This window comes from Nycticebus coucang, chromosome 3, assembly GCF_027406575.1.
Source record: "Nycticebus coucang isolate mNycCou1 chromosome 3, mNycCou1.pri, whole genome shotgun sequence".
Taxonomy (NCBI): domain Eukaryota; kingdom Metazoa; phylum Chordata; class Mammalia; order Primates; family Lorisidae; genus Nycticebus; species Nycticebus coucang.
In genome coordinates this window covers 101123619-101139515 of record NC_069782.1, presented here as the reverse complement: position 1 = coordinate 101139515, position 15897 = coordinate 101123619, and the positions used below count along the sequence as shown (strand labels likewise).

The following is a 15897-nucleotide window of genomic DNA, read 5'->3' as shown; positions in this document are numbered from 1 at the left end:
TATCAATAGAACATAAATGTCTTAACACAATAATTAAGTAAATGAGGTGAAAGCTATGTTGATTAGTTTAATGTAAGCACTCCAAATTGTAGACAAAATCAATACACTGTACCCCACAAATGCATAAATATATTCATGATCTATGTGTATATGACTTAATAAAAGGAAAAAATATATAAAGTATAAAAAAAGAAAATTGGAAAGAAAGAAAATAAGCATTTGCAAAATTAGTAATAAAAGAATGCAAAGTATTAACTCACTTGTTAATTCCTGCTAATTATACATTATAAAAAATGATGGAGAATCAGAATGTAATTTGACTACTATACATCTGTAATTATTGTAGCGATGAATGAGAACTCTCATGGCGAACATGAATTATGTCTTGCATTTTATTTGAATTGGCATGTAAGTCCTTATAATGAACAACTAAATGCCAATATATGAAATAATAATCACAAATTGAAGTGAAAAATAATTAGGTTTTGAAGACTGGCTGTCGCACAATTACTTTTTGGATAGAAAGATAGCTTGAGTGTCTTTCTAAACAAAACCTATTTTATTGTGTCTTAAATTTAAATCTTTAAGGGTATGTGGTCCACCTCCTGAGTGAAGGGCTCAACTACAACCAGCCTTTACATAACAAATGCAACAATCTAATCTAATCATTTGTGTCCTCATATTGATCTGAGTATTTTACCACACTGCACTTGCCATGTGACGGCTCGTTTCCTTTATGAATAAGTTCAGTAGACTTTAGTCACCACTTCATCTCTATAGTGAATACTAACTGCCCAATAAGTATGTGGACTGACACAACAAGTGATTACTTTGTCAATACCAAAATGTCCATTGGACACTTGCTTCAAAGACCTGCATTCCCCCATGTTACTTACTATCAAGATCACTAAAGATTGGAGCACAGAATATTTAAATATTGTTATCGTTCTAATGTGACAAAACTTTTCAGCTTTAGCTGTGTATTTTCATATGCTCAATGAGAGAATATTCTATCACCTGATGGAGATTCTGATCATTTCAGTGTCATACATTTCCCACTGAAGGAATATGTCTGTCATGCAGGTTGGCTTATCGGGAGGTAAGGGCTTTCATCCAAATTGTTAGTAAAGGGATAATTATAAAATCCTGGGAAAGGTTATACAAGGGACTGCAATTACACAGGTAATAACAGGGGAAAGGATGACATTAGTAAAGCTTCATGGTAAGATTTCATTGTTTATTACTCTTTTTTTTTTTTATTGTTGGAGATTCATTGAGGGTACAAGAAACCAGGTTACACTGATTGCATTTGTTAGGTAAAGTCCCTCTTATAATCCTGTCTTGCCCCCAAAAGGTGTGGCACACACCAAGGCCCCACCCCTCTCCCTCTTTCCCTCTCTCTGCTCTTCCTTTCCCCCTCCTCTCCCTCCTTCTTTCTCTCTCTGTTCTCCCCTTCCCCCACCCCCACCATGTCATTGTCAATAATTATCCTCATATCAAAATTGAGTACATGGATTTATGCTTCTCCATTCTTGTGATGCTTTACTAAGAATGTGTTCCACTTCCATCCAGGTTAATACAAAGGCTGTAAAGTCTCCATTTTTTTAAATGGCTGAATAGTATTCCATGGTGTACATATACCACAGCTTGTTAATCCATTCCTGGGTTGGTGGGCATTTAGGCTGCTTCCACATTTTGACGATTGTAAATTGAGCTGCAATAAACAGTCTAGTGCAAGTGTCCTTATGATAAAAGGATTTTTTCCCTTCTGGGTAGATGCATAGTAATGGGATTGCAGGATCAAATGGGAGGTCTAGGTTGAGTGCTTTGAGGTTTCTCCATACTTCCTTCCAAAAAGATTGTATTAGTTTGCAGTCCCACCAGCAGTGTAAAAGTGTTCCCTTCTCTCCACATCGCGCCAGCATCTGCAGTTTTGAGATTTTGTGGTGTGGGCCATTCTTGCTGGTGTTAGATGATATCTCAGGGTGGTTTAGATTTGCATTTCTCTAATAATTAGGGATGATGAGCATTTTTTCATATGTTTGCTAGCCATTCGTCTGTCTTCTTTAGAGAAGGTTCTATTCATGTCTTTTGTCCATTGATATATGGGATTACTGGCTTTTTTTCACATGGATTAATTTGAATTCTCTATAGATCCTACCCTGTTTCCCCGAAGATATGACAGTGTCTTATTTTAAGGTGTGCTCCCAAAGATGAGCTAGGTCTTATTTTCAGGGGACGTCTTATCTTTCCTGTAAGTAGGTCTTATTTTTGGAGGATGTCTTATTTTTGGGGAAACAGGGTAGTTATCAAGCTTTTGTCTGATTCAAAATATGCAAATATTATTTCCCATTGGGTAGGGTGTCTATTTGCGTTGGTTGTTGTCTCAGCTGTACAGAAGCTTTTCAGTTTTATTAAGTCCCATTTGTTTATTTTTGTTGTTGTTGCAATTGCCATGGCAGTCTTCTTCATGAAGTCTTCCCCCAGGCCAATATCTTCCAGTGTTTTTCCTGTGCTCTCTTTGAGGATTTTTATTGTTTCATTCTTTAAATTTAAGTCCTTTATCCATCTTGAATCTGTTTATTATTCTTTATACTATAATCATAAGTATACTTGAGATATGTTAGAATAAAAATATTTTTAAAAATCTAGCTATCCTTCTTTATTTTTTTTTTTAAGACAGTTTTACTTTGTCGCCCTCTGTAGAGCACTTGAGCTTAGGCGATTCTCTTGCTTCAGCCTCTCGAGTAGCTGCGACTACAGGCACTCGCCACAATGCCTGGCTATTTTTTTGTTGCAGTTTTGTCAGGGCCGAGCTCAAACCCAGCACCCTTGGTATTTGGGACTGGTGCCCTAAAAATCTAGCTATCCTTTTCTGCCACTCACAAAACAAGAATGAAAAATGGCACCAAATACATGCCATGAGACTCTCTGACCCTAAGTGATAAAGTTTAGGTATTTTTCACCTTCACAAAGCACTCCCTTAAACAATATGAGCTTCACAGTGAAGTATAAGAATACTGGATGATCACAATTCTCAGGGGAGTTTCAGGTGCTCACATGGGCTTCTGGTGACCTCTGTGATCTCCCATGGACGTAGTCATCTTTGTTACCTTCCTTTGTACATTGACAGTTACTTCTATTCACTATAACTTTTTTTCTGACACATGTTTAAGAAAAGTAGGGCTCATAATATGATAAAACAGAGAAAATAATCTGCCAATCTCAATAACTATAGCCACTATTTTAATCAGATTTTGTTTTGATATAATCTTTAAAGAATAATGAATTGCTGATAAAATTGCAGTCTCATATATACACTTCCTGTCTCATCTGACAGAGATGATCACTCATGTATTTGCATGTGTGACCTTTATGGTATCCTATGTCCATATTCACCCCCCCGAACGTTACTTTTCAAAAATATGTCTTTTTAACGTGTGCAATGAATTTATTTGTGTTAACTACGATGTTCGCTATTTATTCATTCCCCTGTTTATGGAAGAAATTCTATACTGATCATACTTGTACTAAGTCTCCTTTATGAACATATATACACGTTTCTTCAATTTACCTAGGAAAGGGTTTGTGGCAAAATAACCCAGGTACCACATATTGTCACTTTGCCCTTCACAGAGACTATAACAATTTACATTTCCAGAAGGAAGGCACATATGAGAATTCTTCTTTTAGTATGTATTATCTAATAATTGGTATTATCAGATTTTTTTCTTTTTAAATGTCTGACAGCTATGCACCACAGCTCTCAAGATAATTCTTCAGTTAATTTAGGTTTACCAAAGGTGCTCCCTAAAGCGATTTATCTTTCTTATAGCTAATAGTGGAATGCCAATGATGTTAGTAATAATGGACATCTTTTACTAGGCCATTTGGTATGTTCTAGAACTATTCAAAGCATTTTAAATACAGCTTTTTATTTAATTCTTCTAAATAATGCAAAAACATGAGATTCAAGACTGTAAGGATTTTTTTGGTTGTTCTATTGACTATTTTATCTCCAGAGATTTAAACAGTCCTATTATCTACTAGATGCTCATCCAATATTTGTTAAGTCAATGAGTATATGCATGACTAAATGATACAATAATGAAAATTTTGAAAAAAGGCATTTACAGAGTCAGAGAAGTTAATTTATTTCTGAAAGGTCATAGATCTGGTAGGAAATGGCAGAATTATCAATCTTTAAGCACACTTAACTTTCCATAGATTTTTATTTTTCAATGCTCTTCATAAGCCTCTAGAGAGAAAAATCACTATTGATATCTTCACACCTAATCTATAGGAGTTACTTCAGTGGTGAAATTCTAGTAAGAATGAGGGGTATGTGTGAGAACATAATTCTTTTTATTTTGTTTAAAATTGTTTTCCTTTAATTAAAAAACAACAGTTGCATGCATTTATGATATACAGCATATTTTGAAACATTCATACATTTGGAATGGCTATTAAACTGAGGAACGTATCTATTACCTTTTTTTTGTAGTGGGAACACTTAAAATCTGTTCTGTCAGCAATTTTGAAGTATACGTATATTGTTATCAACTATACTCACCATGTTGTAGGATCTCTTGAACTTATTTCTCCTGTTTAACCGAAGTTTTGTAACCTTTGACTCTTTGACCAGTATCTCCCCCCATCCCTCCACACACACCTGCCTCCTCTAGCCCTTGGTAACCACTGTTCTACTCTCTGCTTCTGTGAATTCAACTCTGAGGAGGATGCAGTTCTTAGCTGGACTGCTACATACAGCACAGGCCCTGGGGCCATTCTGCAAGCAAAAGTCATTACCAGTTTATTAAAATCCCCAGGATGCTTTTGTAAGATCAAATATATGACTTTCTATTTTCAAATCTTGTATCTGCATTTACTTTTCTGCATATAAGTACCAAGAGTAATGCTCCTTTCTGTGTCCAGAGGAGGACTCTGAAGATTATGTAGTTAAGGATCATCTGCTCTCATCTGCCTGAATTCCCTTCCACCCGTGCTGCAATCTTTGATCTCTCAAAATATTCAGGCCAGGCGTATGTCTTAGATTCATTGGTAGGTGGGGGACTCTTGGGAGGCAAGAGAAACTTGCTCTATAATCCTTCATCCTGTGTAAATTGTCTCACAAAATTCAACATATTAATAATTTTGTTCTTCCAAATTCTACTTATTAAGTGCATGTGCTTAGAATTGAGAAAATGCCTACAAGCCACCAAATAGAAATGAAATTATGAGACTCATTTTGATTCTTTTTTTTGTTAAAAAGCCTTTGCCAATATTCTGTTTATTGCACATAATATGGTTTATTAACAATATACATATATTAGTACTTACTGAGATGATTTTAAGCAAGTCCTATAAAAACTATATTTTTGTCATTCGACCAAATATGAGGGCATATAGCTAATGCAGCTGATAAATTTAGGAACTATTATATCATTATGCAAGTCTAAAATGAAAATTTTTAGTGCTATTTATCAGTAAGATTATTAATAATGATTAATTCTCTTAATCATTATTAATTATTATTACTCTATTTCTACCTGATAGGTACAGTAAAAATTTTCAGATATGAGTGAATTAAATCAAGGAAGTATTTCCAATCATTGCTTTTCTAAGGATCTATTAAAGTTTATAACATTCAAACAACAATCCAGCAGTCTACCAAATGTAAGCTTCTTTAGCGAACTGGGTTGTTAGTACATGAAATGATGTGACAAATTCCAGTTCATATGCCCAAACTCCTCTTTAGTCATGAAGCACAGGCAGTAATTCAAACATAATTACAATAGAGCAATAATGGATCACCTTGGGGGAGCATATTCAATCATTTTTGAATACACGCTTCCTCTTCGTCTTTCACCATGACTTAAGTAAGGATGTGTGTACAGTTTCTCTGAAGTCTTCACAGTGATTGCTGGACCATATACCATTACATGAAAATATAATCAGACAGGATCCAGTGAAGGTGAGGAGAAGGGAAAAAATCTACCAAAACAATACTGTCTCTTGATTTTAGCCAGTGGAACAGAAGATACTGGCTGCAGGTCGTCAATGGTCCATATTGATGAGGAGTAGCTTCCTTAGTTGATAAATAGAAACCTGGGCCATTCAGCCCGAGTCATCAAGCTGACTCTCACCTTCCCATTGTAACATCTCCAATGTGTCAGTCATGTGCTTTAATTTTTCAGAGGCAGAGTGAACAGCTCACTTCTATGAGCCATTAAATCACAATTTCTCCTACATCTATGAGGATGGTTTTGGCATCTGGGGTTAGTGTTCTAACCCCACACTGAAAAGAAAACCATGAACTCTTGCTGTGAGGGCTCATGAGGTATCTGGATCCCCAGGACTCCACAGCTCTAATCACACAAGACTTGGGCAGTGATGGTTCCACTTGCTGTCTGTAGATATTCTCCCTATGCGATGCCACTATTATTATACTAAACTGCTTTTATATTGATTAGCGTGAATGCTTTCTTCGGCTTTGTAATAAAAACCAAGCACAAAACAGAACCTAGCTTTTAACCATGAAAAGCACAAGACTCTGCTCTCATATAGGATATTGACTGAATCTCCATTGCACAGTCTATACTAAGGAGACACCAAATAGATAAAAATATGCTTAACATAGTATTGTTTATAATTAAATTTACAATTTTCCTGAATGCTAACAAAAGGAGAACAGACAGATGAATGAATCTGTGAAGCACACACAATGATGCTGAAAAAGGCAGATAATTTACATACGTGTGTATATACACACACATGTGGCATGACACAAATATGTGAAAATATAAATATATATAAATGCTGAATGCAAAAAGTCAGTATCAATTGTAATTATTCCCTAATAGTGAAATCAAGGGCTATTACTATTTTATCTCACATACTTTATTTCAAAGTTTGCAACTCTATAAAAATAACTTTTAAATAATCAATTAGCATACATTTCTTTTTCATATAGTAGTGTATCATGAAAATATGCAAGGTTTCTGGAATTATTTTTTAGGATGAGACTGTATATACACACTCACACAGATGTATTATATATATGCATACACACAGACCATCCAAAACATTTTAAAAAACAAAGAAACTATATTAAATTTGTGATACTGAAGTCATATTTGAGTTTTGAGATTATAAGAGGTGCTTACTGTAACTTGTATTCATCTTTTGTTACCAGTATATATTGAGTATTACAACTTAAATACAGTTTTTTCCTTTCTTAAAATATGTATATATTTTTGGTACTCTCTGTATAGATTCTAGATGGATGGATGGATGGATGGATAGATAGATACATAGATATGAAAGAAGTAAATTCAAAAGGTTAAGCTGACCGACATTAGGAAAATTTAAACAAATGGTTTTAAATCTTCAAGATAATTTGCATTTTATAAAAAATATGATCCCATTCCAGGAAAATCTCTCATTAAAAAAAAATAAAATTCATCTTAGGGAAAGGCTTAATTTTTAAGATAATAAAACAGACTAAAAACTATTTGTTTCTTTGCTGTTCTAACAGTATAATTAGATCTGAGTTATGCTTCTGAGGGTACAGCTTTAGGAGAGTATTTGCACAATCCTGTGGGATGCCATTAAAATCTGTAATGAGAGAATAATCTGAGCTCCATATGGAATCTCAAGCCTGTCTTGGAATGAGGCAGTTAGATGTTTTATTTCTTTGCACTTGGGGTTAGCACTATCAAATACATACAGTATTGGTTGAATTACCATAGTTTACCTCAAATCAATTAAGCTTCCTATTATTATTTTTTTCCCAAGTAGAGAAAATTTTAGTTGGAGAGATACAAATTTGGGAGAAGAGGAAAAATGCTGATTTACTTAAAAAGTCAGGAAAAGTCTCAGACTTCCAGCTATTCTTTTCTAGTATGCTTTGCTCATGAATAGGAGTTTCTTTTACAGACATAGTAAGTTTTGAATTGTGGAGATTACAAGGCATGAGGCTCCCAGTCCTGGCACAGACCAGTGATGACAACCACAGCTGCTGCTAGTACATAACAGCACTTGACTTCCAGAAAGCCCACCCATAGAATTCTCGGTATAGGACATCAAATGGATTATATTCATATTTATCCTGTTTCAGAAAATTGACAGAAGCAAATGTAGAAAGTAAAAGATCAAAACGTACCAGACACAGCCAGGAAGTCATCAATGCTTGTAATGTCATCTACTGCTTCAGTGAGGACATGTATGTGACTCTCCCAGGTGCGCCTGTACATTTCCATGGTGTTTTTGACCACTTGACTTTTGGGTCTTGCAGCCAAAGAAAGTGCAGCATTAATAATCTGTAAAGATATAGAATATTTACATAGTAACTTTCTTTGGCAATAGTTACATTGTGCAGATGACAGGTGTTTTTTTTCTTTGAAGACTGAACATACTCATCCTTAACAATAAGAAAAAAATGGTAAAATGCTTCCAGATATAACCTCCTTTTTTTTTTTTTTGGTAATAATTTAGCTTTATTTTTTATAAGAATTTTAAACCTATTTATTGAGTGTCATTCCACTAAGGAGTATAGGAGATACAAAGATAATTGGTACTTGCCATTACAGAGGTTGTCTGTTCCTCAATGGGAAGGGAAAGGTATAACTGTAACTATACCTATAACTTAGTTTAACATACAATCAATATTATAACAGCAAATAATGATCAACAGGCCCTAGCAGAGAGATTACCTTCAGCAGAAGTGCCAAGGAAAGGCTTCAGGGACGAGTGACATTTTAATGGGGCATTTGGATTCATATTGTACAATTAAGTAGTGAATGCCTACCTAGGACATGCAAATCACTGGAATAAGAGCTTTGACTTCCTTGGGAGCTCATACAATTTAACCCGTAGATATTCATTCATTCATTTATGAATTCACTATTTCAAATATATACTAACTTTCTTTTATATACCAATCGCTGTCAGATTTAAAAGCTATGGCAATGAAGAAGATACACGCAAAAATCACTGCCTTTGTGAAGGTTATATTCCAGCCAGGGATGGTAGGCATATAGCATATTAAATAAGTAAAAGAGCTAATCTATTAAAGGTTATAAGAACTAAAGAGAGAAAATAGATGAGAGAAGAGGGATTAGGACTGGAGTGGTGAGAAGGTAGCAGGTGTGAAATTTTAGGAAGGCCTCGTCCTGAAGCAGGCTCTGAGAAAAATCGCTGACGGGAAAGAGTTCTCAGGCAGAGAAGCAGCAAGGTTCAAGAGAAGAGGCAGGAGAAATTCTGTGAGAAGGGGAAGCAGTCCTGTCTAGGGCCTGGGCATGCAAACGTGACCAGCAGGATCCATGGCCAGACCGCTCAGAGCTACGGCCTCATTCCGAAGTCACTGGAGAGCCAGGTGGACTCCTGGACGATTTTCCCAGAAGTGCACTTTAGAAAAATCGATTTCACAGCCAAACAAAGGAAGCTTCTGCAAGAGCTTATAGAAGTGAGAAAGAGCAAGGAGGGAGGTAACAAAAGGGACTTGACAGGAGGTTAGGTCAAAAATTACTGCCAGGAGTACCATGTAGCCAGTAAGGAAGCTTTGGAAAACACCACTTAAGCACATGGAAATACAGCCACAGGAGTGTAATAATAGTAGGGTATAAAACATTAAGCTTTATAGGATGCCCTTTCTACATCTAAAAACGCACACAAACATGCCAGAAATAAAAGCTGGATGACTACATGCAACAGTTAGTGGTTCTCTCTGGATAGTAGAAATTCTAGAGCTTTTTGTTGTTGTTGTTTGTTTGTTTCTGTTTTTGTAAAATGGTCAGGCTTTTCATGGGAATATGCATTAGTTGTACACTCAGAATAAATGAAATTATTCTTCATAATTTCCCAAAGAAAGATGATTATGAAAGTTTTTTTCATGAGTACAGGGAGATTGGTTATAGTTATTAAAAAGGGCAGGCTGGAGAGTTCAAAAATCAGTCAGGGTGGCAGAGGCAGATGTGAGGTGTTATTTGGGAAGATAGTGTTAAAGAAGGGGATTAGATATGAACTTTCCTATTACAGAAGTTTGGTCTGTCATACAAATTACAAAACTTGCCATCAGAGATGTGCAACTGGAGCTCATTTTTAAACTATGTTGTTATTCCCATACTCTCCATTTGTCACGCATGGGAGCAAATCGTTAATGTGTAGTCGCACTACTGCTGGGTTGTGCACAGGACTCTAGTGACATCGCAATGAACAAGATGCAATCAGTTTGTGTTTTAAGATACCCCACAATTTAGGAGGGGACACCGCCCGCATCCAGTTCCTGGACTTTTATCAGAATTACCAGGAAGGCTCAATAAAGCCCAGATTTCTGAGCCATATCCTTAGAGTTTCTGATTCAGTTGATCTGGGATGGATCCTGAGAATTTGCATTTCTAAGAAGTTCCTAGGTAATACTGATGCTCCTCTTCTGGGAACCTCACTCAGACTCACTGCAGTATCTAATAAATGCCACAGTATGGGAGATATCATGAAAGTAAGCTCAGATGCTTTATAACAACACATGGGAGAAGCACTCAGCTTCATAAGGAATGATGTCTCAAAAGACTAAAATCTGAAAAAGAAGCAGAAATTCATATAAACAGTGATGATATCCTTTTAGAAAGAGAAAATAAGATGTGCAAAGAGCTAAGAATGGAATGTTCCCCACTGCCTGGGGAATGTTCCGATGAAACCGAGCACTTTCAGGATGGTATGACTGTAGACTTCCAAGTCGTGTTTAGCAGAGAGGGGATAATAATAACGGTGAAAGCAAAAGAAGACGATGGGAAGTGGAGGAAAGAAGACACCTTTGGAAAGTACAAACGTGCAGGAGGAAAAGATGGAGGAGAAATGATAAAGATGAGAGAAGAAGCCTCAGGGACGGGGGTGGGAAACTCAGGTAGTAAAGGATCAGAAGATGAAGAAGAAAATCCTTTTAAAAGATCAAGTGGTACAGGAGAGTCAAGAATAAGGAGGACTAAAGGGCTTTTGAATTTGGAAAACAGGAATCATGGGCATAGAAGAATGTTGGACACAGCCTTCAAATTTCACCAAAAAATAATAGCAACAATAAAAAGAAGCCTTTTCTACTCTGTAACCTAAGGCTGTACCTTAAATGACATTTTTTTCAAGAAATTATTGGAGGTAGAAGAGGGGAAAAGTTAGTTGCTTGAAAATATTATGTTGATATTCTTTTATTTCTTTTTAATAAAAAAGGAACACATTAAATTTTAAGAAAACACACACTAACTTCAGGAATAACTACTGTGCAGTATTCCTTGACTTCAGTTTTAGAGTTTTATTAACCTATTAACTGGCAATGTACCTTTGTGTACCCTGTAAAGGCGTTGGTCTCTGGTGTTTCATTGTTCCTGCAATTGGACAACCCAGTACACATGTGGTCGGGTTGAAATTATGCCTTCGCAACAACACGTACTTTTAAAGTACTGGCGCAGCACCCCCAGTGGGGATGTGGAGTCGTGGGTACAAGACAGGCTATATTTTGTAAGAACATTTTCAGTTCTGCTGCTGATCCAGTTCATCTGATTTGACACTGCAGATTATCAGAAAGCCTTATCCTACTGACTCTCCTAATATTCAGCTTAAATCTAAAAGCAGATTCGATGCAGAAGAATTCTTCCGACCCTTTTTAAGGCAGAAGAAATCTTCATCCCCATGTCAGAATCCTAGCACGTTAGCTTATAGAGATATTTCTTTTTTAAAAAAAGACTATTCTTAAATCTTCGTGCATAACTAAAAAATTTGAAATGAATTATGTTACTTTCTGAAGCATTCTGTTTTTTCTCAGATTGTGGTTGAGATGTGTACAATTCAAAATCAACCTAGATCCCGGCAATTACCTAGTTGGTCAGTTTACCTTCGAAAGAATCTCTTTAAATTCGGGCTTTGTTGTATGTTAATTGGATTATTTTAATAGCCTTGCAAATAGTTTCCTACTCCCAGTCACTATTTGCTCCAAGTCATTCTCCTTGCGCCAAATACATTTTCTTTCTCAAAATGCAGATGTGTCATTTCCCCTACTTTATTGATTACATTTGATAACATTCTAGTTGACTAACAACAAAATCCAAACTCTTTTTCAATAATTCACAATCTAAAGATATCCACAAGCTGCCCCTTACTTCCAGTTCCCTCTACTATAACAATCTCCCTCTTTTCAACCTTTGTTCCAGCCGGTTTCCAGTCCGTTTCCTGATCACATTGTGAGCCGTCACACCTCCGTGACTGTGCTCTTACAACTGAATCTGCCTAAGCCCTCGCTTCATTCCTTTCCCTGCTCTAGTCCATCTTGGGAAACATTGGTTTCTAACAACCCAGGGAAATACCACTTCATACTATTAAGCCTGTCCCATTCCCTAGACCCAACAAACTGAATTGTCTTCTCTTTGTGTTTTAAAAGTACTTTACCCATATAACTGAACAGTAGGCATTCTACTGCATACTGATTCTTACATATGTGGTGTAATGGTGATGAGTTCCTTCAGAGATTATGTCTTATTCATCTTTGCTTCCCGGGACACTGAACATGTTAACTATAGTAACTGCTACATTCAGAAACTCTCCCTAACAGAAACCATTCTGCATTCAGCCCACACTGAGAGGAAAGCCCCAAGGAGCCAGGTTTTGTATGACTTTCTCCCTCTTCAACACTATTTAGGTGACAGGCAGGCACTCAGTTCAAAAACAATCTGCAGACCTGTGTCATTGTTCTTGAGGCTTGATGTAAACGTTGAGCTGTTTGACCCTACCATGAAATTTTGAACTAGAATTTATGGAAAAATCACTAGATAGCAATGGAGGTGAAAGCTGTATACAGATAAAGTTCTGTATAGATAAAAGCCATGTAGTAAAATCAGAACAAGAGGAGGCTGATGGAGGTGCAGCCACAGGGCACTAGAGTAAGCCAGAGTCGTTAAGTAAGAAGACACTGGGCAGAAGAGCATGATGAGGTAAAGAAAGCAACGCAAGTAGAGAGTAAAATAACCCAGTGGCAGGCAGAGGGAGAATGCAGAAAATATGTAGCGAGGTCAAAAGCTCCAACAGAGCCAATACTCAAAGAACAAAACAGAGCTGGAAGTTGACTGTTTTCTAAGAGCATCCTATTTCAGGTTCAGTCCACAGAAATAACAATATATTAAATTCATAGTCCACGTTTTGTACCCTTCACTTTCTACATATTAACCTCATTTTTTAATAGTATTTAATTTTTACAACAACGCAATGAGGTAGGCAGATGCTATCGTTATCCCCATTTTCAGACAAGGTCACCCAGTTACTAAGGACTAAATGTCAACCCAGTGTAGAGCTTATGCTCTTAACTGCCTCACCACGCTAACTTCTCTAACAACACAAAAAGAGTTTATGATGCCATGAGTAGGTCTATGAATATTAAAACCAAAGGAGTCTCATTAAAGGAAACATTACAATGCCTGGTGTGAAGGAAAACAAGTGTTTGTGTTAAAATACAAGCAAAATGTTTCTACCTTATAAGTATAAAATCAGAGACATTTAATACAGTCACATTCTGTGCAACCATTGTCACTGTAAATTCAGATACATTTAGTACATTATCACTGTCCAGCTCAAGAATGTTTGATCATCTCAAACTGAAATTCGTACCCATTAAACGGTCATTTCCCAATCCTTCTTCCCCCTAGAACTGAGTAACCTCTCTTACAGGTACCTGATATAAGTGGAATTATCTCATATTTGTTCTTTTGCGTCAGGCTTATTTCACTTAACATAACGTTTTCAAGGTTCATTTATGTTGTAGCATTTATCAGAATTTCATTACTTTTTTATTTCTTCATTTCCAATTTGGATGCCTACAAAATGTTTTTATTATTGTTTTTTTTTGAGTTTTAATTTGTTAGGCAAGAAAGAAGGGTAAAGGAATTGATTGAAACTATAGGAGTTGAACATGGAATTCCAAAGACTCGCTGAGAAATCCTGTCAGCCTCTTCCTCTTTGAATCCAGTTCCTGCTATTCCAACGATATTCACTGCCTATGCTCATTGATAAAGGCTGTGTTTGATCCCTAGTTTTCCTCCTTCATAGAGGCCTGCCTCAACCAAATCCTGTAAGATGCTGGACAATGGGTTGTGTGGCACGACTAGCCAATGCCAGCTTAGTTAGTTTCACCAGATCCCATTCTATCTTCTCCAGGCTCCTCACCATTTATTTCTATTGGTATGTGTAACCAAGGCCTCAGCATGCCTTTGGCTAACCCCACTCTTATTTTTATATTAAGTCAGATTGATTATTTTTATTACATTCTGTACTCATTTACTTACGAAACTCCCAGACCTCTAAACAAGGTTCAGAATACAATATTTAGGATTTTCAGAATGTTTCAAGGCTTTCTTTGTTTCCCTCCACAGATCAGAAACTTATATTCTAGGCCCTCTCATTTGTACAGACACTTTCTAAGATCCCAAGACAGACCCTAGAAATTGTCCACATGGTCATGTGCTCTAGTAAAGCATTTCACGGTCTCTTATACTTTTTTTTTTTTTAATGCAGTTCTTGGCCGGGGCTGGGTTTGAACCCGCCACCTTCGGTATATGGGGCCAGCGCCCTACTCACTGAGCCACAGGTGCTGCCCTATTCACGGTCTCTTAATATTCCTGCTAAGAGGAAATTGAGTTAAGGGTGCATTTTGCATGGGTTTAGTGAGTAATTTTAGTTGGTTGGCAGTCACCACCCTGTATGTCTTTCACTGCTCATACTTATGGTACTGACATCATATTATGATAGAATCTTTGTCTTTCCTGATCATATGTGCTCTCCTTCCTCAAACATCCTGAAATAAACTATGCTAAAACAAAGATCAAATTATCTCCCTACTTTCACTATAGAAAGTGACAGCACAAAGAATATGGTTATTTTAGAGGTGATCGATAATGTGCAGAGGAAAAAGGAAGAAAAAGAGACAGAAAAAAATAGAAAATAATAAAAATAGAAGAAAAAATGTTTCACAGGAATGCATCCTATAAATAATTTATATAAATGTTATATCATTTTTCTAGAAGGTATCATAGTTTGACATTTGTTAGTATTTTTGAATTAGTAAGTAGTAGTTATTTTTGCACTCTAAATGTTCACTTTTTCTTAAAGAATGCCCTCAAAATTGTGTGTACTTTAGGTCCCATACAGCTTAGCCTGCCAAAACCATATACTATACATATATATTTTTATAAAAGGTATCTATTTTCTGAAATAATAAAATGAACACATATTCCACTGCAATATTTTATTTGAACTCTGTTTTGAGAGAAGTGTCTTTTCCCTCTATCCTCTTTATGGTGTGAGAATGGTTTTCCTAAAAAAAAAAAATAATAATAATCTTCATTTTGCTTTTTAAAGTATGGCTATAAATGGATAAATAGTATAATAATTTTATAGAATAAAAGAATTTTAAAGAATAACATTACTGAGGGCCTGCAATGTGGCAGGCATGATTCTCAGCATGATTTGATTTACATTAACATCATTCATCCATGGAGGAATATTCTATCTGTGTCACCAATTTATTGATGAAACAATGGAGGCACAAAGAGATTTGCCCAAATTTATACAAGGAACTCTAGATTGAAATTCAAGGAGCTTAAGTTAGTATTTTACTTTCCTTTAACTTGATTTTATGTCCATAAGAGTAATAGTGAGTTAGTAGCGCTCTTTTCCCCAGAAGTTATAAGCGTGTGGGCACTGAAGGGGAGGTGGGGTAAACAGTGTTGGAATTAGCCAATATCTCTAAGATGCCCTTAGATATCATTTTATATAATGCTACCTTCTGATGTACACAACTCTCGTGAAATATTTCAAAAAACAGTTACTTCAAATGTGAAAATAAATCTATGTAATTTAATTTTC

The 15897-nt window shown here is 36.1% G+C and overlaps 1 protein-coding gene across 1 annotated transcript in view; it reads right to left on the bottom strand.

Moving 5' to 3' along the window:
- CTNNA3 (catenin alpha 3) overlaps positions 1-15897 on the bottom strand; it is a 1739301-nt gene that overhangs the window by 589641 nt on the left and 1133763 nt on the right. The window contains exon 11 of the mRNA XM_053584032.1: positions 8165-8321. Within this exon, the coding sequence (XP_053440007.1) occupies positions 8165-8321 (157 nt within the window). The remainder of the gene's footprint in view (positions 1-8164; positions 8322-15897) is intronic.